Here is a 27,491-nt window from a genome sequence, read left to right on the forward strand (position 1 = left end):
AGACGGGGGACTAGTTTCCGTCTGTCGGTGGAAGGATCTCAGAGAAGATGGGAGAATCGATCCGTATTGATCTTCGTGCTGGACTGTGGGAGATACTTTAGAGAACGTCCTGCTTCAACGGAGGGGAGACGCTGCGGGACGGAGCCCGCATGTTCCGACCTCTCACCTCCATCATTGGGGGGGGGGGGGGGGGGCTTGAACAATCTCCACGCCAGTCGGCGCACCTCACTCGGGTTTAACTTGGCTGCCGCTGTCCGCCCATCACCACACCCTTGTGGTATGATTGGCTCAAAAGTTTCCCCGGCCCCGCCCTCCTCCCAGGGGGCCCCGCCCTTCCAGCGCTGCCGACCCCAGCTGATAGTTCTGACCCCACTACCTTTCGCCTCAGGTTTTATTCTCGCGTCCTGTGAAACAGTGGAGAGAACTTTATGAAGAACCCACGAAGGAGAGTCTCCACGTCGCTGCTGCATTTAACCTGAGCAACTTCAGCCATTCCACCTCGGCGCGTCATTAGGAGGGCAGATGACGTAGACGCGTGTTCGTGACCCGCTGCTGGAGGAGGACGTCGTTCGCCGGGCTCCTCTCTCACCTGGGCCTTCTCTCACCTGATTTCCACGCCACTCCCAGCGTGGCGCAGAGCCTCTGTCCCGGGATGGGCTCCCCGCCGTGGGCTCCGGGCGCGCTCCCCGGCTGGAAGGCTACGATCGTCCTCTTTAACTTAATCTCGGCGGCTGTGGCCGAGAGACACGTCGTGTACTGGAACTCAACCAACGCCAGGTGAGTGTTCAAAGTGGCTGCGGCTGATGGCGCGCCTCTCCGGGACCAACGAGGCCGGTCGGTGCTCAACGCGCACGGATCTGCGTCGCGCAGAAGGAAACGCGCTGATTCAGACAGATGAGTCGGGTTCGAGTCGGCTTAGAGAATCTCGGCTGTGCGGGAGGTCGCGTCCGTGCGCGCGTAATGAAAGAGCAGGGGCGGTATTATTACCGTAAACCTGCACCAACCCCCCAAACAGATGGTCTAGTTTAGTTCTGTTTGGCAGCATGAAATCTGCGCTCTGACGTCATGAGTTCTGGGTTCATCCGAGCTGCTTCTGTAGTCCGAAACGTGACGTTCACCTGCTGCTTACCAATCACACCTGGAGTAAGACTTTCAGTGAAGTGTTTGCTCTGATTAGTGTTTAGTGTTAAAGGCTAAAGTGCTGCTCTGCACACCGTGGTTAAAGTAAGGGCTGTGTGTGTGTGTGTGCGTGTGTGGGTGTGTGGGTGTGTGTGTGTGCGCGCGCGCAATGGGCTGACTGCGGCCACTAGCCAGGCGGAGTCTGCTCACCTGCTGATCCAGGTGTTCCAGTCACACTAATTTGAAGGTTTGAGAAGGAAGATCTACAGGATTTGTTGGTCTGCCGCCAAATAAAACACACTTGCCATTCTCTCACCTGTTTATTTAGCCCCCCCCAAAACAAGGCCTGATTTCTGCAAACACTCATACACTCTCCTCCCACTTAACCGCCTTCAGCCACAATGACCATTTTATCATTTTACATTTGTGGAGCCACAACATTTGACAGAAATATGCTTCCTGATAAACCCCCCCCCCTGCCCAGGGCCCCTTTCTCATGTCGACTGGAATCAGATGAGGTTCCGTCCCGCGTGTGTCCAGGTGGCTAAACTCAGTCCCTGTAATTGGGATCCAACAGAAATATGGTCGGCAGGGACGCTGAGGATTAGGAAGCACCTTCTCGGTCCCCAGAGATTCAGGGATGAATGGTCACAGCCTGTGGCGGGCGGGGGGGGCACACAGTTGGCCGCAACACCACACAATCACAATGCCATCGGCATCGCGGCGGAGGGGTAGCCCACTGTGGCAGAGAATCACTCTCATCAGCAACACCGCCCAATCACAAAGCTATCAGCGCGGCGGTGATGCTGCAGCAGGTCAGGAATCTCCTGGGCTTACAGCCGGGACTCCTTTTCATTCCTCCCCTCCTCTCCTCACTCTTCATTACCTCTCTTGTTACTCTCCTTTTCATTTCTATTTTTTTTTTTGGTCTGCCCCAGCCTTTCCATCGCACCTTTTATCTCTAACGACACTCTGCTGCTCCGTAATGGATATTGGAGGCCGGTGATTAGCTGAGCCTCTTTTTCCCATACCATATTTTCTATTGGCTGCCAGCCTGGCTGCCAGGTTGTCCTGAGGCCTGTAAATATAGTCCAGGGACAGGAGAGCGATGTATTTGTTGGCTCGGAGCTGCAACGCGCGGTCCAGGATCCCGCCCTATGGTCACGGCACAGAAGGATCTGAAGATCACAAAGTAATCACATTGCTCAATTATGCTACGGCTGCTCCCGGACGGCAAGCTTACGTCATCGCTGCGCGGGAAACCGAACGCGATGCGAAGCAGTCGCTTGTACCCCGCAGAGAAGGAGTCTGCTGCTCCCCTCATTTATCTTCTTTCAGCTCATTGTTTTTGGTTTAAAAGCCCATAAAGTTTAACATTGTTTTGATTAAATTGGGACTGGAACAGATGAAGAGTCAGCGATGTCCCTCAATTGAACAACAATAATGTAATAAAACAGGAGTGTGAATGTTGGACTTTCCTTCACCAGGTTGTCAGAATTACATACAACGGCGCGTGATAAAACTATACTATAGATGTATGCAACTGTTATAAGCTTTATTATTATTTTTTGTTTTAGCAATATTTAAATGCAGTTGCTGCAAAACAAGAAATTAAACAGTTAATACAGATCCAAGTTCTCCTAAACAGTTGGATTCTGAAGAGCTGAGTGATTTATTCACGCCTTCATCATACCTGCCGTCTCCGACACGGGGAACGGAGCTTTAGAGGCGCTGGATGGCGTGACCCACGTTGCATCGGAGGCCCAGGCTGCACGCAGCCGGAGCTGGTGGAGCTGAGGGCCTCCTCTCTAATACGAATGACATAAGACTTTCCCCCGGCTTTCACTGCCCCGTCGATGACGAAGATTTATGGTTTTAATGAAGCCGAGGCAATGAAGTGTGGACTGAAGGGCCTTGTTGGTCTGGCCCTCTCTGGTTAATGCGCTTGTAACAGACGGGCTCAGTGAAACACTTGAACTGGCACACAGTTAGCGTACCCCAGACTGAGAAATGGAGCTCTGAAGCAGAAGTGATGGACTGGCGGAGGGGGGCGGAGGGGGGCGGGGGGGGGGGGTGTTGGCGTCGAACATGGTGCAGTCAGAGAAAGCCTCGCGTTCCTCTCCGTGGAGCTCAGGTGGCTCCGTTGCCCTCTTCTCCGGTTTTATGAACAGGGTTTACGACCGTTCTTGACTTTATAACGTTCTATCTCTCAGAGCGATCGTTCTTTATTAGAGGAGAAATTATTATTTTTTTACTTCCTGGAGCAGTTAAAGGTTAGTAAAATATTATAACCAGAGTGCTTCAAGCTTGAGAGTGTATGTTTGTGTGCTGACTGCTGGACCTTAGGTCTCCCCGGAGTAGCCAGCGCCGACTAGTTTATTGGTACATTAAGCCCCCTCCTCCGCAGTCCGCACCACAGTGTGCTTTAAAACTTGTTGGACCAAATAAGATGACCAGCCTCTTTGCTGATGCAACAAGCCTCCTCTTGTGCTGCATTCATCCTCATAAATTCATTCCCTGATTTGTCAGAAAGGTTGCTCAGGGTATCGGAACCTTTCGGGTTGAATGCAGAAGATGACTAAAGAGGCTTTTCCATCTCTACATTTGCTGCTCACGAGAATAAATGACTCCCCTACCCGAACCCTAGATAAAGCTACTCCGTTCGCCTGGCCTCTGACACGTACCCATTCTTGGCTCACGTCTCTGCTCCCACTTTCTCTCCGGCACGGCAGGATAACTTGTTGCAACAAGAACACAGCCCAAACTTTAGGCTTGAGTCTTCCTGCTCGTCTCGTTTATGTTCCGTCCTGCACAACGGTGGCTTAGCTGGGTGTTAATTACAGATTTTGCTATTTAGAAGCTCATTGCAGAGTCGTTAAAAACTCCTTTAAACTCATTCTGCAAGTTTGCATCCAATCCTTAAAGCAGTCCAGACTCTTCTGATCTCTCTCTCTCTCTCTCTCTTCTCTTCTCTTCTCTTCTAACCGAGGCTTAGGATGAGCTCCAAGCCAGTGGAGCATGTTTAAACGGTGCGTGGGGAGATTAATATTTCTATTGGTTTTCCGTATCTTTATTGAAAGCGCCCCTCCATAAGTCTTCGGCGTAATCTCTGCTGTTTATGCTTCATTTCCTTCTGTGCGTGCACTCGTGAATGATATAGTTTAAATACCAAAGTAAATCACAATCTGAATAACATACCTGCACGCACGCACACGCGCACACACACACACTGTACAATAAAGTGAAAGCAGACGATGTTTGTAATTGCATCGTGTCGCGGGGAGATGATTGCACTTCTCGACTTTTCTCTTTATTTGTTTTTATTATATCTTCATCAGGGTCTTCCTCTATCCCTCCTGCATTTGTGTGTCTGTGCATGCTAATGAATATATTGTGTGCCCAATCTTCCCTCTCTGTCTCTCTACTAATCTTTGTCGTCCCCTGCTAAATGATTTACATGGAGAACCTGGCTAAACTGTAATCAACAAACCCACAGTGCGGTAATTACCACTTTATTCCCCGTCCTGCTAACAAAGCAATCCTTCGCTCCCTCCTTCCCTCTCTCTCTCTCTCTGTCATCTGAGCGTGTCAATGCCTCTCACCCTTTCGATGTCTATGCCCATTGTCTCCCTCGCTGCCGCGCAGATCCACAGGTTACCCGTGGGAGGGCCATTGTCTACCTTATCTGTCTCCGTAAATGGGCTTTGTCTGTTTGTTTGTGCTATTGAGTGCATTATCTGGAGGTAAACCGAGGATCGGTTAACTGTGTGCACACTCGATCGTCTTCATCTCTGCTGGAAAGCAATGCGAAGCAGAGATTTTAGTGATTTGGTCTTCAAGTGGATTGGCATTTGTTACCGAAGGGGGGTGTGTGTGTGTGTGTGTGTGCAGAGGTGGAGGGTGGCGGGAAGAATGTGGATTCTTTGTTGCTTTAAGAAATGTTTGGGTTTGATAAATTTCAATCCTGGATCAACAAACCCCAGAACGGACCAGGACGTCCAGCCTCACACAGCTCAGGGTTTTGCATTTGTGATTTTGTACAAATCAGGTTTGTGTGTGTGTGTGTGTGTGTGTGTGTGTGTGTGTGTGTTTTCATTTCTTCAGTTCACCACATGTAGCCGAAGTGGAATTTGAATGCAAAAATTCCACACAGCGGTGTGAACCCGTGGAGCGTACCAGCCTGATCCGGCTGCTCATATGAATAGGTCGCTGCTTCGTTTCCAATCTTTCATTTTTTTCGATGTGATTTAATTGTTGGGAGTCAAAAGGCTTGTTATTGTCTTTAGAGGCCTGGTGTTTAAAAGGCAGGGTGTGTGCGAAAGTGAGGATTGTGCAATCTAGTCTTTTGCACACAGATGTCACGTGGCGTCATTCTGTGAAGGTGATTCGTTGGTTAGAGGTTAATATCTACCATCTCTGCTTTTATGTGTTTGTGTGTGTACAATTCTCCATTTTACTGCTTAGTGTTATATTATGTCCAAGAAGGAAGCCAATATAAAAGTTTCATGACAAATATAATCTTTGCAGTGATATGCACGCACGCACACATAAACACGGAGAAAAACGTCAAGCACGCCGTGTTGAAAGTGAGGTTTGGGCAGAGGCCTGGCGGTGTGGATGTTTGTGTTAAAATGGATCAGATAGTCGCAGTGCAGCTTGGAGCAGACCTGGTGCACAGGCATGAAAGGCTGGCCGCTCTCTCTCCTCCCGGTCCGGATATTTAGTCAATCGATACCAATTTAACACCCAGATATTATCAGCGGCTTCTTGCATTATCACCAGACTGCATGTGTCGACCCATCTCTTTCCCATTTTCTCCGCTCACCGGCCCTTTTCCCTGTGTGCACACATACATCAATATTATGTTCCATTAAGCTGTAATAAGTTGTGTTGTATGAATGTCGGGTGGAACAGCTGTGGAATGAAATGAGGTTCAGTGCAGGCCGGTGCTCATTTTGGCACGGCACAGCCTGGTTTGGCACACAATGGCTGCCGATGCCGTACGAGTGTGAAGAGTGGCAGTGCTGTGGGTGTCAGAGCGACTGGTTATTTGTTTGACATGCACAACGGCAATTAAACTACGGCGTGAGAATGTAGAAATACAAAGAAAATGTGGGCAAGATGATAAATTCAGCACACAATCCTGCTCACATTCACGCAGAAAGGAACAAAAGCACGCTCTCCACTTAAGTGCACATCAGTTCGCACAATGTTCTTCACTCGGCTCGGAAATCCTGCCAAAGGGGCAACCTGGGAATTCCCTGGGACAGAAATTGAATTAGTACTGACCTGGGCAGCAAAAAGCTGGAGCACAATCCCCGGATTATTACGCCGCTGGAGGACGGCGAGACGCGTCCACCATCGTCCCTCACATCTTCATAGCTGCTTCGGTTGGTCGCACCTTCAGTTCTGTTTCTTCATTCAGCCTGGCTTGATTATTTCTTCTCAGCAAATCTGATGTATCTGTGTAGAAAGACTTGTTTCGCACACTTGCGTGTATCATTTTGATGAACTTGTAAAGAGTGTCCGTGCGAGCCTCGGCCTGCCGTTATTTCCCTGTGCTTCAGCGAGTAAAGGAGCGACGCTTCATGCGGTGAACGCGAGTTGTGTGCAGTTGTGATGTTGCCAATCAGATTAGTAGGTCACGGGCCACAAATTGAGAGCTGGTGCTAAGGATAAGTGTGTTTGTTGTTGAATTGCTATTGCCAGGTGGAATTAAATAACAAAATATGTCAATATTATTTAATTAAATCTCAAGGTTAAAAAAAAAAACTACTGAGCACTGGATTTATATAATTTTTGTTTTGAGGAAGATATGACAAATGTCCACATAGCTCTGAAATGAAAATTACACTGGTATTCTACCATAGAAACCAATTCCGGAGGCTTCCAAAGGAAACCACACAGATCCTGTTGCAGACCGCACTCAATAGAGGAAATGGGAAAATTGTTGCATCGTAAAGAGAAGAAGAATTCACTGCAACATTCCCAGGTTTTCCTCTTGCAATTTGCTCCGTTTGACCTTTCTCCTCGGAAGTCGTTGCCTCACCAATGAGGTAATGACTTCTCCAACATTGGCTTGTTTGCCTGACTGTTGCCAAGATTACACAAAGTCGACTTGATGGACTTTCTTAAAACTTAATGGGAGGGTTGGGGGGGGGGGGGGATCGGATCCAGACAAAGGGGTGGATCCTGGATTTTTTTTTTCTTTTTTTAACATTATAAGGCACTTAACATTTCCAAAAATGATGTATAAATAGATTTGAAAGGTGTTCATTGAAAGGGTAGGATATGCAGCAAAGAAGAAACCAACACATTTTAGAGTTGGTCTAGATAAAGGGGCGGCTTCAGGAATTCCTTTTCTACTTCTACACTGCAAGAATCACCAAATACATCGGAATGACTCGCCAGATTTCTATGGATCCTTTGCCAATGGGCCACAAATAAAATAATTCATTTCTGGACTTGTAAGTTTCAAGGTGGATCCATTATTTTATTCACTTAAACGGAAGGGCCGATGGTTTACAATCATGTGTGTTTTATTGGGATTCAGATAAGACTTTGCTTTAATTCAGTGGGACTATTTCGTCTTGCACTATTTAGCCGCCTTCCACTTGTTCATTGTTTAGCACTTACTGATTATGTCCCCTTCTGAAGTCACACACAGGTTTTGGCGTGCCCCTTGCAGCACGGTGTGGGTTTAGTGAGCACTGATGTGTATCCAGAAGCCATAGGAGCGGCCATGTTCACACCAGAACAAACTTTATGGACTAATAAACCTGCTAAAAAGCCCAGCTCATCGACGCTCTATCTCGACGCAACAAAGAGAGGAAATAAAGCCGCTTAAAGGGGTGTGAGTGCTTGTGTGTTTAGGGGGTGTATACTTTAATGGCACCTTTTTATAAGTGATTCTTCTGATGGGGGGGGGGAAAAATAGACAGTATATAAAGCTTCAAATAACGCTTTCTTCAGCAATATCCTTTTGCAGAAACACCTTTCATCCTGTGCTTTGTGGATGTCGTAGGAAACGGATCACATGACAAATGTGTGTGATTTTAGGATATTTTTCCATGTGGGAGAAAAAATAAATATTATTTTGGCATTGCCTCCCAGAAGCATGGCGGCACAGCCTACTTTCCAGCCCCCAGTGGTGTGAAACTCACACATTCTTCTCCTCCGCTTCCTCTTGGGCCGCATACACACACACACACACACACAGTCCCTCGCTTTCTTTTTTTTCATGGAAGCCACTAGAGATTGTAAAACCCTCAGACCTGCATTGGTGGGAGCACGGGAGAGAGAATGCAGAGGAGGAGAGGATGGCAGAGAAAGAGTCAACAGATTTCAACTCCCAAAACAGCTCGGGAAGGCCCCCGAGGGACGCAGGGAGGGGGTGATTGGGAGAGTGTGAGAGGCAAGAAAGGATGTCGGCAGGTATTACTATTACTGTCACAAGCGGGCGTGAGGAGCACCCCCCTCCCTCCACACTGACACACACAGGGGCTCACACATGCACTCTTATGCTTATATAGAGGTGTGGTACACGCACACACACACACACACACACTACCAATACTACCATCACCCTGCCTCAATGCACATTCACACAGAGTGGCTCGGGCTCTGGGGAGAGCCCCAGTAGGAATTACAGCCCATTTACAACTGACACTGCCTTTCGGTGTGTGTGTGTGTGTGTGTGTGTGTGTGTGTGTGTGTGTGTGTGTGCACTGTGTTGGGTTATGTATGTAAGAAAATTGCAGAAGGCAGTCTTTACTTGAGCAGAAAAATAGATATGAATGGAAAAAGTATGAATGGAATGTAGTGTTGTGCGCTTATTTAAACATTCCGGCACCTCTCGGATTTCTTTTGGGCTGAAATGACGAGGTGTGTGTGTGTGTGTGTGTGTGTTGTTTTTGTAGCATTAACCAGTACCACATGACGTTTGGGTGTGCAGTAATGCACAGCTTGATCCCCGTCTCCTGGTACCCCGGCTGCTCGTTTTTCCTCCCTCCTTTCTTCTTCTCTTTTTCCGCTCTTCCCTTTTCTTTTCTCAACATTTTGTCCCAATCAAGTCTTTTATTTATGTATTTGAGAGACTGGGGACTTTTTTTCTTTTCTTTTATTTATTTTTCAGAATGACTTTTTCCAATCAGCTTTTGCAGTTTGATGAGTGGTGTCTGTTTACCCTCTGCTATATTCATCCCCCTTTTATCCCATTGTGGTGCACATGTTACTGCTTTTGTAGGATTCTCGGGTTGCTTGTAACGTCTGCTGCAGCGACGTGCTGCCGACAGGTCAGTATGCAGACGGAGCAGGGAGTTAAATGCTGGACATAAACATTAAACCCAACTTTCCTGGAGGCTGCGTTTATTGAATTGTGTCAATCAGATCAAGTTTGTTCTTTTACTTCCACCAAGGAGGTTATTTTCACCAATGTCTATTTATTGCAAACAGATTTCCAGGAAACCTTTCTTCAACACAGCAAGATAGCACTTTTCAACATTTTCACTATTTCTATGCATGCAGTGGAAATCAGGCACAGTTGGAGTGTGTATATATATATGTGGATTTGTGCAATTTGGTGCAGATCCAAATAAAAATCTGTATCCATAAGAGTCAAATCACTGATATGAACCTCTTAGTCGTATCATATATTACTCATGGTTGCAGGGAGTGAGGAGGAGGAGGCTCGATTGAATTAAAGGAGTCTGACATGCCTGTTTATTAATCGTTTCAGTGATTTCAACCTAAAATATTAAATATTTTTTGGTTTCGGCTTCTTAATTTTACGATTTACTGTGTTCCTTTACACTTTGGACAGTTTCTTGGACATAACAAGCTATTTGTTGAAAATGTACGACAAGTATTTTTCTTACATTTTATGAATAAAACAATTTAAAATAAACGGATGCATTCATAATGAAAATAATGATTAGTTGTTACTATGCTAAACGTCTTCTTTTTTTAATCACACTGTTTATTCTTCAGAAACGATCAGACTGCTGTGATTCACAGTCTGAGGCCATCCAGAGTCATGGTGCTGTTTTTTTTCACGCTGAATGGAAGAGGGGAAATAGCCTGGTCTCCAATCTCCATAGTGGCCTTGTAGCAGGAGAACTCTATGAATCTCATTGCTCTTCTATTCAGTTTTAAATGGAGTTCTTGCACGCAGTCCGTTTCTCAAAACACCGGCAGACGTTCTGTGTTTGTGACTGTAGAATTAATCTATGCTCTCGTAAAAAAGAAAAAAAAAATACACCCGGTAACAAATGTCTCGTCGTGAAAGTGAGAAAAGCCCTTACTCATACATGTGAGGATTTGATGGACTTCCTTTCAGAACAGAAACTTGTTGTCAGCAGTGTTTTTCTTTATCAAAGGTAGATCCTAAATGCATGTACGAGTGTAATTTTAGTGTTTATTTGCCTGCGTTGCAGCTGATTTACAGAGGATTTGCAGGGTGTTCCTGTTAATCTTGTGCTTTTGGGTTATTGTGGTTCAGTACTTTAAGTAGCGACCAGTCATTTTAAATCCCAAATTAATCGGTTAATCCCAGTCGAGTGTCAGACTGTTGTTGGCACTTTGCGAGGCTGCCGTCTGCAGTTCTCCTCTTGACCCTCGCCATTTCCTTCCTCTTTGCTCCTAACCCCCCCCCCCCCCCCCCCCCCCCCGTCCTCCTCTTCCTCCCTCCTTCCCTCCTATTGTGTTTATCCCTTCATCAGTGTTGCGTACCTCAGCTTGTCCTTCTAAGAAACTTGGGAGGGCAAAAGAGTGGCAGGCAGGCCTTACTATTATTTAAAAAAGCATAATTATTTTTAACAGTGTATAATAAAGCACACATATTTGGAAACATTAACATTGAACGTTTGAGTGTGCAAGTTGATATGAGATAGTGTGAGCATCACTACCTCTGGTGTGGGTACATGAGAGGGCAGCCTGGTGGCTGTGCGTGACTAGAAGTGGGCAAAACAGGCAGCCTGGGGGGGGGGGGGGGGGCTTCGATACCCCCCAATGCACAGAGTGAGTGATATGAATTAGCCGATTTGACGGAGAAAGATGGAGCGGGAGAGCGAGTCGTGGATTGGATATGAGGGAGAGAGTATGAAGAGGCCAGTTTAGACTCCTGGGATTCCAAAGCAGTGACCGTGAAAGTGCTTAGATAAACATGGGGGGGGGGCGGAGTGGGGGGGGGGTAGTGGAAGAAGCAATGGAGGGAAGAGAGGATGAGAAGATTTAGGCACGCTGACCGGGGGAAGAAATGTGACATGCTGGAGAAGAAACTTCAACAGTCAGCGGGACCAAAGGGGTCGTCTTACTCTATTTACTCAAGCCTTCCTTAGTGCCCCCCCCCCCCCCCCCCTCCTCCTCTCCAGCTCTCTGTTTAACTAATTCAGACCTGCTGGATGTATTAGGTCAGTTTTCCTTGACATCTTCAACTACGACTGACTTATGGACTGACTGACCTTTATAATCGGGCGGAGAAGGAGAGCAAGAAGGAATGTACGGCGGAGATGAATGGTGGATGCTGCCTGTCCCGCATTGACCTTCAAAGCGCAGAGGAAGAGGAGGAAACAGAGTACAGAGTGTCTCCGGCATCAGAAGTGTGACCCACTTACTAAATGATGGATTCTTACAGCCAGGTCTGATTTATTGGTGTATTTGCTTCGTGTGCACCCTTTCACCAGATGAAGAGTGTGTGTGTGTGTGTGTGTGTGTGTGTGTTCAAGCCAGGGCTGTTGCTGGCGTGTCCTCCTTAACCCACTTACACAGGTGGGCCTTGCTGAAAGACCTGAGAACAGGTAAGTGTAGATAAGTAAAGCGAATGTAATGGATGGAGGTGAGCGCCGCAACAACGAGGGAGTCATCCCTATTAAAAAGTCATTAGCAAAGGTTTATTAAAAAACATAAATCAAGAACAAAACCTTAACGTTGTTGTTTATTAAATGCTGTTTATTGTGCATTTTAAATGATGACATCATCCCACGGAGAAAGCACGTGCAAACATTGCTCCATGGATTAGCTTGAAAGACAATTAGCAGCATTTGGTAAATCTAAAAGAAATGTGACAAGCAGTGCTTTCGTGCGATTTTTTTATTTTTTATTTTATACCAGAAAATATTTTCTTGCGATTTGAAGAGGGGAGGCAAAATAAAACCCGGTGCACTTAAAACACTGTCAGCAATGGCAAGATGTTGCAACTATCGTTTATTTTCATGAGATCAGTTTGCTTCTCTGAATTGTTTGGTGTGTAAAATGTCAGATATTGAAAGAGCCTAGCTAGTGCCTTTTTTAAAATAATCAAATAATCAAAATAACAGCCTAAATATCAATAATATGTAAATAACGGGAAAGCTGTAAATTGAAACAAGATAATTTTTTGTTTTATAAAAAAAAAAAATATTTTCCTCTGTTATTGCTTGAATCTGTAAACTGAAATATCTTTATTATAATAGTATTTAGTATTTCTTCAGAATGACTGAAGAAATGAATAAAACGGCCCCCACTCTCTCACCTATTAGCCTGAACCTAGTAGGCTGTACACAACGGCCGGTCACCTTTAGTGTAAGTGGGATTTGTTCAAGGCTACGATGAATCTGTCTTGAGCGAGTCTTTTCTGTGAGTCCATCAACATGAGACGAATGATGCTGACAGTGAATCAGCCCGGCCGCCTCTCTGGAGCAGAGCGTTGGATAGATATCCTGAAGAGTTTGACTTATGGCTCTTTGTGTCCACCCATCATCGCTGTCTGCCCCCCCCCCCCCCATCTGTCCTGTCATTGCTTACTGCAGCTATATTCTGGGATGTGCATGCGAACATGGCACCTGTACCCACGAGCCTTGCATTTGCTGTGGAACAAGAAGAACCTGCATATTACTCTGACGTTTAGGCTGTCCTGCAATGAGATGGAATGTAGGATGGGTGGAGCCATTGGCTTGGCTCCAATCCCAGCTCTGGGTTGGTTGTCGCCCTGGCAACGGCATGTCTGACCTTATTTACCCCTTCGTGCACCCGTCGTTGTGCTCGCACTCCTCTCACGCCCGTGTACTCTTAGCTGTACACGTTCCCCGCCATTCTTCCCGGTTTGAGAGCTAAAACTCGTCTCCTTGTGGCTTTTTCTTTCCATTTACTCTCCCCTCAATTCTCAAATGCGGCCTCCTCCAGGCAGAGCAGGTGAAGGAGTCGAGTGAGATGAGCATTTTAACTGCAGCCGTACTGGTGGGGCACGGCGAGGTTACATTTCAGTATGCAGTGTGTTTGGTCAAATGTTTCAAACTCTAAATGAGCCAGAGCCCGCCAGAATACGCTCCTCTCCGTTTACACTGTGGACATTAATTTCCTACTCCTAGGCGGAGTTACCGGAGAAGCTTATTTTAGAATCAGTGGCCACACGTGAAGAGCCGTGCCTCTGCATGACGGCGCTCTGCCACACGGGAGTACGACATCTGCAGACCGGCCGCTTCGTCAAAATGGTTCTGATGGATTGGTTTTGCTACTGACGGGTCCTGTGGGTCGGAATTTTGCAATTTTTTCTCAGCTTTGACGGGCCAGTGCATCCTGTTGTATTGCTGAGTCGCACAGAATGAACATATAATGGAATACCTATGTTGTAACAGGCAGAAAATGAGGCCTGTCTTTACCCGAGGTTTGGCGTCCTTCAGGATCTGAAGTAGCGTGATGTTTGTGTCCATAGGCAAGCCTGCTGATCCACACAGTTTAAATGTCCTCGCTATTCTGCTCATTCAATGGAGCCTACAAAACAAGAAAGGTGCAGCCAATCCCTTCTTCTATGTCATGCACAGATACCCACCGATCGATAATTCTCTCCAATCTGTGTTTGAACTTCTGCTTGTATTTATCTGCCCTTACGAGGACAGAAGCTTATAGTCTGATAAGTAACTCGAATCGTGATGCGTTTCCACGAGGCGCGTGTGTGTGTGTGTGTGTGTGTGTGTGTGTGTGTGCGCGCTTCGAACTCGCTTGTCAGGAAAAACCACAGACTTGTGTGGGCGGAGATGGCAGCGGATGAAAAGACGGGGAAGTTCACATACCATCCACATTTAGATAAGGAGTCATAAAAATGAAAACAAAAGTCTGTTGTGGAGGAGCGATCGTCTTCCTGTTGACCTTGAAAGGAGGGCACACACTCGCTTTGGCGCGCCAAACAGGAAAAGGTGGATAAGAGCAACGTCTCGCTCCCCTCCAGTCGCCTTTCGTCTGTGTAAAGGCCACTTTATCGCCATCTTGGGCCCCAGTGTGAAGACGCGGGACACGTAGGCTTTAGGGGGTGAGGTTGAAGGGGGGTGATAAAGGGATGTTTTGGCCAGCAGGGCAGATGGACGGGTGGGGGTGGGGGGGGCAGATGGTTGGTGGCGGGGGGATGAAGTCCTTATTTGTGCCTATTGACGGGAGTAAGCACCAGATTTGGCTTTCTGTAGGCAGCTACTAGAAATAGTGGGGGTTGAATAAAATAAATGAAATCTGAAAAGACAAAATGTTTGAGCCATGCAAATGTTGCAGATCAAGTCTCTCCTTGACTCACATTTTCTTTCTTCCTCTGTCGACGGGACGGCCTGTGGAGCGCAAGGTCACTTTGTAGAATTGGAGACTTTTCCCACTCTGTAGTTCTGCTTGTTTTCTTTTTTCCTTGGCTCCTTTCTTCGAAAGCGTCTCTCATACTTTCCTTCAATTATTTTTTGACTGACTTCCAGAATCTGCTTTTATTCACCTCGGACTCTCAATCTAGCCCGTTATTCAGAGACCCTCGATATTTAACTGGGTTCTTACTGCTTAATGTTCCCACCAAGTTTCAGGACAAGGCTGGTTCCCTGCGTCTGCACCAATCTCACAACAACAACAACAAAACTTCATATTTAAAATAAAAATCATTTATTCTGTCCAATAATATGACGAGTTTTATTCGTCCCACGGGGTAAATGCCTTTTTTGTTTCAGCAGCATAGAACACAAATCAATACTCGACATTAGACGGCAGCAAAAGCATGAAAGTGGGTTCAACGATCTTCGGCTGTAAACGTTCACAGATCCTGTGTTTCAAATTAAAGCAACGCTCCTCGGAGAAGCCCGCGGATCCTCCTGCATCAACCTCGCTGTTAGAAAAGCAAACCACCATGACACCCACCGTGCGCAGTGACCACGAAAGAGCTGAGGCGCTGGGATGCACAAAGCAACGTTAACTTATTAGTGATTTCATTGTTGTCGCACATTTTCTGCTCAATGTGTGTGTGTGTGTGTATGTGCATTTAGTATCTATAGTGTGTTTGTGATCGGTTATCTTTTCTGTATTCTGGAAGCTGTGTTATAGGCTTGTTGCTCCTTATTATTTTATTGAGGATCAAAGGTCTCTGTCAGTCAAACCTCTGCAATTCATTACAACGGCACACACGCTCATGTACTCGCGTGTGTACGTGCATGGGTGTATGTACAGGTTTAAATGGGACAGATATTTGGGAGAAATAAGTTTCATCACATGAATATAATATGTTTAAAAAAAAAAAAAATAGATGGATGTTAGCCTTTGCGGTTTCCCGGCGCGACGAGCCCAGCATGTTCTGAATTTTACGTTGCGAACCGAGAGCCTGCTCCAGTCCTCAGAAGGGTGTCACGGATCGCCCTCTGGCAGGAGGGATGGTGCATGTTTTATTCTCCCGAAGTACTTTCATGTCTTTCTTTCGTGTGTGTGTGTGTGTGTTTCTGGCACATGTGTCTTTGTGTGTCTTTGCCCTCTTCCTTCTGCCCCATCATGGGACCAAACCAATCGTCTCCTTCGTTTCCAGAGGACTCTCTCCTGCTGATGGGCTCCTCCGTCCCTCTGTTCTTTTTGACACCCACAGCTCTCCAGTGCTCCCATGATGCCCCTGTGCTGTCACCACTCTGTTGCATGGTGGCTGGCAGGAGGGGAGGACGCGCAATGTAATTAGGAAGTGCCCAGGCCTACCAGGGCCAGAGGAGGGGAAAGGAGGGAATGGAAGAGCATAAAAAGAGGGCTGACAGTTTGACATCAGTAGAGCACACCGTCTCTGTAATTGCTGAAGCGCATGTGGCGCCGGCCGAGGGTGGGACGTGATGTAGGATAGAGAGGAGTCAGAAATAGGAGGGGGGGGGAGCAGGAATAGCTGCACCCTCTGAAACTAATTTGAGAATAAGAGCATGTCATCCAGAATGAGGGAAGATGAGGGAGGGGTGAGGACGAATGCAAATTCAGGGTTTGAAGGGGAGACGAGACTTGAGCAGAGGAAGTTCGAGGTGAATGATTAGTATAATAAGGGGGGGAAGCAGGTTGACGCAGCAACGGTGTGTTGTTACATGCTTACAAATGCGTGATCAAAGTAATAACAGCATGTATGTACGATCAGACCAAGATGGACGTAAGCGGATGTCAAACTCTAAACATTCAAGTGTCGTAATGCGATATTACATTTTACATCTGCTGTTTCCAGCGATCTGTTTACCTGTGTAAAACAAAAAGAACTTCTTTTTTAATTTGATGCATTTCTTTCATTTTCGTTTTCTGTATGTTCACAGTCGCTGCTGTAACACAAACATTCACTGCAATAACCAGCTCTAACAAACGCGCACACACACACACACACACACACACACAGCTGTGTGTGTCATGCGTGCATCACATGCACTTGTTTGTGTTCGTTATAACCAGACAATCACGGACCCTTGTTTGCCTGTGATTAGAGCCCACAGGTGATGGAGCTGTCGCACCCGGACACACACGTGTAGGAGGGATATTGATCAGAGGAGGTGTGTGTTCTGATCGATGCTGTCCTGCCCTGCTGATAAATTGCTGTGTGCTAACTCTTGAGCAGGAAGCAGCTCTGTTGAGACCCGCAGCCTCGCTGCACACACTTCCCTCATTCATACACACCATCACACCCCACATGTCGGTTCAATGCGAACACAAAGTCCGGTTTCTTTTTCCTGATTTGTCGTCTCTTCCTTCATTTCTTTCCTTTTCTGCCGACTATCTGGACCATCGCGGTCTCCCGCTTCCTCTTCCTCCTCTTTCTTCCTCTTATTTATCCTTTTAGTCTTTTCTTTCTGCTTACTTAACTTGAGACTACCCCGCTGTTGACCACCATCCTGCCCTCCCCATTTCACTCTTTTTTTTTTTTCACCCTCCCATGTTCCCCTTCACTGACTCCCAGCACTCCCTTCCTCTTCCCTCCGCTCTGTCGCCCCTTTGTAAAGACTCGTTCTGATGAACCTGAACCCTCAACCCCAGGAGCATCCTGCTCCTCTTCCTTTTCTCCTGCACTCGTGAAGAGATGGCCAATTAAAGCCCATGTCCTCCTCCATTGTGTGTGTGTGTGTGTGTGTGTGTACTCGGCATCTCTGGGGTTGCTAATTAAAACCCTTTCTTTTCTCTTTACTCTGCACTTTTCACCTGTTCGTCCAAATTCCCTAATTTTTTGATGCTTTCTTTATTCGATTTTTTTTTTTTGCTTCACCTCTCTAACCTGCTCGCCTTTCATCCTGTCTTCATTTGGGCCCCATCTTCTATCATTCTCCATCATTGCTGTCCTCCAATTATCGTCTCCTTTGACATTTGATTAGTTCAGTCTCATGGTTGCCTCACATACGCCCCCAAGTCTCTGTCCCGTCTCCTCGTTCTCCGTATTGGTTTGTACGTTTACTGTAGCTGACGGTCTAAGGCAGCCGGCGTTACAGATCTCTTCTGTTCTAATGATGGCGCCTTGTCCGGAGTTGGTTTTTACACCCCGAGCCAGTCGACCTTGACTGAAGACATCGTGCATTTGCATCGCCGGCTGCCTGCGTGTGTGTGGAAGCCAGCCTACGCCTGCAGAGGGAGTCAACTTGATCTGATATTGAACTCTGCTCAATGGTCCTAATTAACGTGTGTCGTTGCTGTATCTGTTAAAATGGAGTGATGCCATTGTGGTACATTACATTTAAACCTTCTGTAAGAGCTGCACAGCTCCGTTTCATTGCTCTGTGCTTTCGTTATGTGTAATATTGATGAACTCTCTACAATCCCATCTGTGCTTAATCATCGCCTCCCTCTCCCCCTTGAGTCGCGTGTCGCTCCGTGGAATCATGGCATGAAACATTCATGCTGTCATTATTCTTCCTTTCAGGTTAACGGCAGGAGATCTGTCCATCCAGGTGAATCTGAACGATTACCTGGACATCTACTGCCCATATTACCCCAACCAAGGTGCCCTCGGCCCCGGGCCCCCGGAGACTCTGGCCCTTTACCTTGTCGGGGAGCCATTCCAAGGCTGCATGGCGACCAGAGGGGCCATAAAGAGGTGGGAGTGCAACACCCCCCACGCTCCCTTCGGACCGGTGCGCTTCTCTGAGAAGATCCAGCGGTTCACCCCGTTCTCGCTGGGGTTCGAGTTCCTACCAGGACGCAGCTATTACTACAGCTGTGAGTAGAAGATTGTGTGTTTCTGTGTGTGTTGATGCAGATTCATTTGACTTCAGGTTTCTTTTCGTTTTTAGATGAGCAACCAAACAAAACCATTAAAAAAAAAAAAAGAATTCAGGACGATCTGGCTCCTTTGCAGTTTTGATTGGACTCATTTCTTTGTCTTTTCTTGTCTCATTTGTTTTGTCTGTATGTGCTTTTCTAAAGGTATTCATTACTTCTCCCCCACTGAATTACTTCTGGAGGGTCACATAGGAATACGCTTCATTGCTTGATTTTTTTAATTTAAGATTGATTCATTTTCTCACATGTACAATTAACAAGAACCATTTTAACAGGTAAATGAAATGCGGAGTATTTCATGCTCATACCAAAAAAAAAATAGAAAATACTTGAGGGGCATTGTTTGTAATCATTCGAATCTTTTTTTTATTATTATTATTGATTACTTCATGCCTTTTGTTAAATGCATTTTAATCAACCGACTTAAAACCTGAAATCGAAGCCAGGAGTTATTTTTATTAATCATTATTAAGCAATTGGAAAAGAATTATAGAAGTGCTCATCATTTCTTTTCAACTATAGAAAGTGAATTGAACATCAACTTGGGGCAATGAAGCGTGCTTTTAGTGCAGCATCTCTCATTTCTCAGTGAGACATTTCTGCTTTTGTGAAGCAAGAAAATTCACTTAAATAAATTGAAAGTACAACAGAGGAATATATGCGTGTAGTTGATGTTTCAGTTCATCTGACTGCATCAACACGCGTGTAAGAAGAACAGACAGGCTGGTCTTTTCATAGGATGGAGAGGGCAGGCTGTTTTAACCACTGTTTACTTCTTTAAGACATTATTATTATGTCTCTTGTTGGCAGTTGCACAGTTTTAGTCGTGGCTTTTTCCACTCCTGTGCTCTTCTCCCTTCACTCGTTTATTTCAAACCAGCAGAGGGAGGAAACGGAGAGACAGAAGACGGCTTAGTCGCTGTAAAATCAGTTTGGGATTTTTTTTTCCTTCAACTTTTACAACTTTTGGTGTCAATCCAACCAAACGGGGAGGACATGAAACAAGGCAGGGAACGAGAGTAAAGCGAATGCATCGTATGGACGGGTGACAACGGAGGGACCGCAGAGTGTAGATGTGAGGAATGGAGATCAATACAGGACGACGGCGAGGGAGGAAAACAAGGCAGACGGAGGTAGAGGAGCGTGTAGGAATGACAGAGAGAGAGAGCAAAAGATGGACACAGGAGTGGGGGGGGGGGAAGGACGAGATAGGCCGGATGAGAATAACCCACACTGGAGAAAGAAAGGAGAGAGGAACAAAAGCGACAATGAGAGACGAGGGGAAAGAAGGAATCTTTACATAAATTACTGTTGCAATCCAACGGACAATGGGGCATTGTGAGGGCATGAGAGAGTGGGTCCACGCACACACTGCAACACACACATGTGTACGTACATGCACGCACACTGAGCTATTGTGGTGGTTCATGGCGGTTAGAGAAAAGCAACAACGTGCCCCTCCCCAACCCCTCTCCTCCCGGTCCGGCCGCATCGGGCTCGAAGCGATTGTGTGTGTGTGTTTTGTCCACATCAAAGATAAGGTGCAAAGTTGGTCCAAATATGTGGCTCCGGGGTTTGTGCGCTGAATGAGACGCTGTAATGGCATTAGCCCAGGAGGAGCAGCACAATAGTATTAGAAGCACTAATGGCATTACAGGGCTCAGCCTGAGCCGGACTCAGCTCCCCTCTGGGCTCCCGCAGACTAACGGCCGGTTCATAGCTGGGTCCCGACAAACGTCCCCCCCCCCAACGGCCCCCCCCAACGGCCAACCATAAGAGACGGCAGTATCGTTATCCCTCATAGCTCTGTGAGTTAACGAAAGACAAATCGATAAAATGTCTGCTGCGACAAATACGAATTCGGGAAACGTGTGCCAACCTGGCAACGCAGGTATAGAAACGCACCGCAGTAAGCGTTAACGCAAAGAAATGGAGCACACGTCTCCAAGTGACGGCAAAAGACCGTAATCAGTTAACGATAAAAGGCAAATACGGGAAGAGAATATTGCTTTAATTTATATATATAACAAGCATATTGTTAATATTCAACTAAAATAGCATGACAGAATCCACTTTAAAGCGACTCCTCTCTCACACTGTAGAATCCGGACACAAGATGTCTCCTCCTTCACTCAGCAGCCTCTTCTCCTTCATGTGGAACACAAGGCTTCAGGTTTCCACAGCACAATTGACCATGACTACTAAAACGTAAAAATCCTGCTCAAACACGCCTGTCGTAAAAACTTGCATTTAAGGTCAGCGCAGAGGAACGGTGTCTGTGATCTATTTTTGCTTTGCTCGTGTGTTTTTTTTTTCCTTCTGTCTTCTGACATACGAGATGTGACGATTGGTGAATGTTTTCCTCGTTTTAGCATCTCTCCGCCTTGCAGCGTGGCCCCGCTGTCATTCTGTGTGGAATAGCTCCGAAATGAGGCCGACTGTTAGCCATCATATGAGCCATGTGCGGTGGATTCCCTGCTGAGTCAGCAGCTGTTTGTGAATAATTCAGGCAAAACGGGCATTTCGCCTGCATTTTTACAGGCCGATTTATTTTTGCAAAAATCGAAGACCTGATTGATCAATTTATCGTTTTTACATGAGGCGTGACTGGATGGATTTCACACTCACACTCGCATTACATGGGGCATGTCTCCTAGAATGTATTTAATATGACCGAACCGTTTGACCTTTCTGTGATTTGGATTTCTTGAAGAGTGGATTTGACGAGATCTTTCCATTCTACGTGTGTAAACGTCTCTTTGCCCAGCGTTTCGGGCGGAGGGCATGTACACGGCGCGTCTAAAGCTTCTTCCCTCCCTGTTGGTTGCAGCTCAACCCACAGACGAAGGACCTCCTCTGCCGTGCATGAAGCTGCGTGTCACCGTGTGCTGCAAGCCCAGTGAGTGCATTCCTGCTTTCATGCTCCTCTCTCTGCCCTCCCTCATCCACGCTATCAGGGCTATGTAGCGTGACGTATCCCCACTACTACTCCCTGTTTCTTTTAATAACTCTAAGGTTTTCTAGCGCTCCACTTTTATTAATCTAAACATATTTTCACCATTTAACCCTCGCAATCTTGTGTTATCTTTAACCTTGTGAGGAGATGAAACCACAAAACTCAGTTTGGCTTTTAAACCTAATTGGATTTAGGATTTTTTTTTTTTTTTGCATTAGTTCTGAAGCGCATCGCTCCTCTTCTCCCATTTGCTCCTTTTTCATTTTTTTATTGGCTTTTTTATTTTTTTCCAAACCCCCTTGTCTCTCATTCTGCCATTCTCCATCTCTCTGTCCCACTGTGAGATTCCCAGCATTGATCTAATCCAGAGTGCGCCTGGAGTAATGTTAGTCTTCCAGTCCAGTGAGCTGCCCGTTCCGGTTGGGAATGTTTCCCAGTTTCTGTGGGAATTGTGTGCGTGTGTGTGTGTGTGTGCTTCCCCGGTATGAGCATTTTTCTTTGTGTGTTTTTTGTGTTCCTGCATGGGCCTGTCGATCATTGCGTGCGCTCTGTGGCGGTTTAATTTGCACGAGTGTGTATGTGCTCGTGTCCTCGTATGCGTGTCTCAGACTTCTGTCCCAGTTCCCATCCCAGTGCTGTCTGCAGGGGGGCCCGTCCTGCTGTCCCAGGCTGCACTAACACACACATTTTTGAGGGAAACTGGTCTCAAGTTTCTGCACGTGTGTGACGTCCATTCACCGGATTCCTGCACGTTGTCCAACATCATGAGCATAAATATCACAAACCACGCTGCCTCCATTAAATGTGCCTCATCGGGCTCAAATGAGGTTTGAAACGCTGCGTTATTCCCACAGCCGATGATTTTATTCTTTATCAGTCTTTACCTGTCATGAATTAAACATCACGGGTTCAGTCCCAGATTCCCTGATCACATATCAGAGCAGAAGGAATCCAAATATACTTGAAATCAAATGCTTGACTGTAAAGTTACAGCCTGTGAAGTAATCAGATTACAAAGACTTCCACCGACAGTGATGCACGTACTTCCAGCTGCTGTTTCCTTTTCTCGTTTTCTTCTCTCTGCCTCTTATCCTGTTCTTTAAGCAAAACTAATCCCGGCTATATTTCAGAATCGCCTTCTCCTTGTCGTCCCCCCCCCCCCATCCCACCTCCCGTTCTTTCCTTTCTAGTCCTTTGTCATTTCTGAAGTGGCACTAATCCTCCCCTTCTCTCTGTCTCCTCAGCTCTCTCCTCCCTTCCTCATTTTTTATGATCTTTTGCTACTGGAGCAAAACTAATCTCGGCACCATCCATGGCACTCACGCACTTCCTCCTCCCTCCCTTCCTGCCTGACTCCACCTCTCCTCGGCCCACCTCCTCCGACGTCCCTGCGTCTTCTCCATCTCCATATTCACCGTGCAGTTATTCCGGTCCGCCCCGGACCGGAATCCCTCTGCGTTGGGATGAGAATACATGAGCCCGGCGAGCGAAGAGGGAATGAAGCCAATGAGAGCGGCGATGGAGGAGACTTGGAGGGTCTCTTTTACTGTCCACAGCCTCCCGTCCTCTGGTCGGTCCCTGCTCAGGTTCCCTTTTATCCGACAGGTAGCGTGGCAGCAAGACACGCCATGTCCATGTCCTCTATCATCGGGTGTGTGTGTGTGTGTGTGTGTGTGGGGCCCTTGGTGATAGTGGCCTCCTGTCCTTCAGCTACGTTTGGCCGCTTATCTAAATTTCAAACCCTCCCTTGTTCTCTCTCCGAACTTTTAATTTTATTTTATTCTCCATAAAGCAGCCGATGTGGTTAAAGGCTCGTTCCGTGTGGGGATGCCCCGTTGTGGATGTTAAATGAATTATCAGCGAGCGCACACACCTGGCTCATTCTAAAGGACACAGTAGGGACAGGCAGAGCGCCCCCGCCCCCCCCCCAGGTATCCTGTCATTGCGTCAAGGTCGGCCACCGCTCGCCCGTCCCTCGCTCTCTTCCCCGGCGTGTTGAGTGTGTGTTTAACGTCTTAATTTAACACAACAGTCCGGATTCGCCGATGCAGAACGCTCTGGGTGACGCTGTGGATGTGCATGCGTGCGTTGTGGCGAGCATGTGATGGCGACGCTGCCGTTTGGTTGAGAGGCGCTTGAGTCCGTGTTGCATCAGAAAACGAGGCTCTGATTGGGCATCAGCAGACCGGTGTGACGCGAGGTCTCTGGCGCCCTGCAGCCTCTCCTCGCATCTTTCAGCGTCGCCCTCTGCTTCTCTCCATACCTGCCTTGTTCTTTTCAGCTACAAAGTCGGCCTGAAACTCCCACTGTCGTGTTTATCTCTGCGCCTCGCCGCTCCTCGCCGCTCCTCGCGCTCTGCCTTTCTCTTTTGCAGCCGTCCTGCTGTGAGAAACTATTGCAGAGCAACTTGCCTCTCTCTAATTGATTCCCTTTCCCTCTCAGACTCTCGACCCTTTTTGTGCCGCTGTCCCGCTGTGAGCGGTCCATTGCTTCACCATTTTAGCCATTTTTTTTTTCTTGCTGCCCTTGACCCCCTCCCCTCCTGTCCAAATACTTTTATACCTCTGAACTCGACACACACGAAAGGACAAAAATCAAACACACGCGCGGCACCGCTTTTTTCCATTTAAGCTCTCGCAGATCCCGAACGCGATGCCTAAAATTTGAATTTGACCACTTTCGTTACTTGGTTGTTTTTTTTTTGCTTTTCCCCGGTTTGCGAATTTTAATTTTAATTTTACCTCTAGCTAACAATGCTAGCAGCCAGCGTTGGTATGTAAAATGGTGGCGTGAGAGGGAGACGTGGGATGGTGGAATGGTGGAATGGAGCCTGCCTCTGCAGCGGGGCGTTCTACCAACACGCACACACACACACACACACACACTTAACCATGGTTGTGCATGCACAGTTGCACGTGGTGCATGGATCTTACCGCAGTGCAGAGACGCCATTTTGTGGTGGAGCTCGCCATGACCAGAGATCGCGGCGATGAAACAAACCACCGTCCTCAAAGTTATCTTCTGGCATAGATGATTTGATTACAGCCAGATCAAAACAGGCGTGTCACACACAGCTGGATTAACAAGAGGCATTCAAATGTTTCACTTCCACTCAGCGGCGTGGAGTTACAGGCGCCGGTCGATGCAGCCGCGCAAAGTGTTTTTCCTTTCGTAAAATAGACGTCAAATTTAAACGGAATCCTAAATAAATTATTTCCCTTTTTTTTTACATTTTAAATTTCGACAACAGGACGAATCACTGAAGCAATAAACCTTTTGTTTCTGCATCCTCGACGGATCAAACTCGGGCAGACGGCTTATTAATAAATATTCCTTTGTTGTTAAATTGCTCTGAATGGATCAAGTCGGCCATTTAAAGCATGACATGTTTTCGCATTAGTCGTTTTTGCCTGCTTTGATTGGTCCAACCGTCCACGATCGCAGCCTGGTGAGCTCAGTGAGACGCGCCCGGGCCCGGCAGGCCGTTTAATGCTTCATTAACCCCTACATGGTTGTTAGCTGCACACAACCTGGGAGTCGTTTAGCCAATCACGTGTTGCCGCTGAGCCCTGTGGGTACAGGATGGACCTCGGACCGGGTGAGCCACTCGTTTAGCAGACCCCTTCTCCGTGCCGTCCCGTTTCCTCGCTCCTAATCCCAGTCCGTCGCTCTGGGATGTGGGTTGGTGGTGGTTTTCCTCCAGACGTCCGTGTGTACTTTCCCTTCATGCCGTGTGCTCGAGTGAGTCTGCTTTGTCTGAGGTGCGTTCAAGGCCGTAGATTGATTGAATAATGGCTGCACCCCCCCCGCTTCCTTCTGTCTTTCTAAGGGTCTTTTTTTTTTAATCCATCTCTCCCACCCTTATTCTTTCATCCTTCCCATCCCTCCATCCTCCCCCATTATTTCCTTTTAGTCCACCCCCTGCTGAGAAAGCGACGCCCAGACAAACACCCCTCTTTCCAGTCATTTCTCTCCCTCCCTTTTCTCTCCGTCTGACCTTGTTTCAATCTTTCTACCATTCTTTTTTTTTCCCACTGTACTTTCTCACTCAGGTCTCTGCTGCCCTTCCTTTCATCTTCTTTCCCCTTCTTGGTTTCGCTCTGTCATTTTGAATTTTCCTGTGTTTCCCCCCCTTCTTTTTCATTTCCTGTATCCCCGCTGTATAATCTCCATCATTCTCACTTCTCCTAATTTACATAACACTATCTTTTCCTGTTGCTGTGCTTCTCCAGCTCTTTTTTTTTTACCCGACCTTTAAGAGAATTTGCATAGGGAACATATTTGGAGTTGCACGGGCAGTCGGGACTCATTTTTCATGGCGTTAGGCTTTGAGTAATGGTAAATACCGTCTTCTGGTCATTTGTCTGTTTCTTGTTCTTTTGTTCCACAAAGTTTTATTGCAAAAGTTAAGCATGAAAAAAATGACTAATCAGCAACTTGTTTCTTAAACTTTTGTCTAAATCTCTCTCTCTCTCTCTCTCTCTCATCCCCTCTTCTCTCTTTCTCCACTCCTCCTATGACAGCATCAGAGGGTTCAAAACAAATACAAGGTGAGCTGCACCATTTAAGCATTGTGATGACCCTGTAGGTCACGTCAGTGTTGGCGTGTTTTCTCTAGCGTTTGATTGTTTATTTGTCTGTTGGCTGCTTTCATTTGGGTCATGATATGAATGGTATGATGACGTGAAAATTAGAACATGCATTAAAAACGGTCTTTAATGAGCCGGTAATGGAAAAAGACTGAAATCCGAGCATCGCACCGATGTCGCATTTCATTCTAGAGGGGTTGAAAGCTACTTCCTTGATTGTTGAACGTGCTTCTTCAGATTTTAATCACTAGACTGTTTGAGCTCCGTCTTCTCTTCTCCAATGACATTTTTTAAAACAAACTGCTTACTCAAAATTAGAGTATTTCCTGTGTTACCATTTTATACTCTGTCATTAAGTTTCTTCTCACAAACTGTGGGAAAAAATTAATCCAAGTGCCCCTCCCCCCTCCCCCAACATTCTTTTTGTCACGATTTCATAGATAATAATTTACTAATAAAGTCTCCCTCTCTCCATTAGAAACTGCACCCCGAAGTAGGGTTCGTTCGCAGAGGACTGCTTCACCTCTGACCTTCCTCATCCTTGCCCTCCTCCTGATGACTACATGACCCTTTTCTTCTATCCCCCGTGGTTGACCCCCGAAACCGTTCTCCATCAGCTCCGAAGAGCTTGCTCAGAAAGCCAGCAGCACGGTGCAATGTAATCTAAGCTGTCCAAAAAACAAAAACTAAAAAGTCATTACTGTTCCTTGTGGAAGTTTGCCTGTGAATTTCCTGCAAGAATCGTGCGTCTTCAGAACAAAGCCTCAGCCACTCGGGGCCCGACGCGCTTCACCGCTGAGTCATTGTTGTTTTCTTGTCCCACCTGTTGTGTCAGTAGGAGTCCAGAATATTACACAAAATAGCTAGTCGGGACGCGCCGTCTCCGGTTCTCATTTCCTACACACGGTGTTGGACTTATGTCTGAAGAGCACGTCCTCCTGTCCGGGGTGAAGCTGCAGGGCAGATATGCAGCTGGCAAAAAAAAAACAAAAAAAAACTAGTTTGACTTTTTCTCACCTACTTATTTGTATTTGGGTAAAACTATTGTCAAAGTTTTATAGCTAGTTAAGTTTTGGTATTTTAGTAGGAAATATGTCTGGACTGGAGGAGTCAGGCTGGGCTGATGCGCCCCCTACTGGTGTTTAATTAGCTGAACTGGAGTTGGACTGGGTTGGACAGTAGATTCTGGTGCTGGAGTGACTGGACCTGGAGGCTTTCCCTTCCCTCTGATTGGACCCAGTGTTGCCTGCTCCCAGCTTCAGAGTGAAGCACAGGGTCAAAGGGCGTGGGTGAAGCCGTCCGTCCTGCGCCGCTGGAGGATGCTGATTGGTTGACCCGCCACG

The 27,491-nt window shown here is 46.8% G+C and overlaps 1 protein-coding gene across 1 annotated transcript; it reads left to right on the forward strand.

Annotated features, from left to right (window-relative positions):
• Positions 1 to 652: 652 nt before the first annotated feature.
• On the forward strand, positions 653 to 26,715 carry si:dkey-246i14.3 (ephrin A4). Its single transcript, XM_068760537.1, has 5 exons — positions 653 to 777; positions 18,245 to 18,540; positions 21,434 to 21,502; positions 26,083 to 26,109; positions 26,627 to 26,715. Exons 1-5 carry the CDS (start codon positions 653 to 655, stop codon positions 26,713 to 26,715), a joined length of 606 nt encoding a protein of 201 aa, XP_068616638.1.
• The last annotated feature ends 776 nt before the right edge of the window (positions 26,716 to 27,491 follow it).

This window comes from Brachionichthys hirsutus, chromosome 3, assembly GCF_040956055.1.
Source record: "Brachionichthys hirsutus isolate HB-005 chromosome 3, CSIRO-AGI_Bhir_v1, whole genome shotgun sequence".
In the NCBI taxonomy this organism is placed as follows: Eukaryota; Metazoa; Chordata; class Actinopteri; order Lophiiformes; family Brachionichthyidae; genus Brachionichthys; species Brachionichthys hirsutus.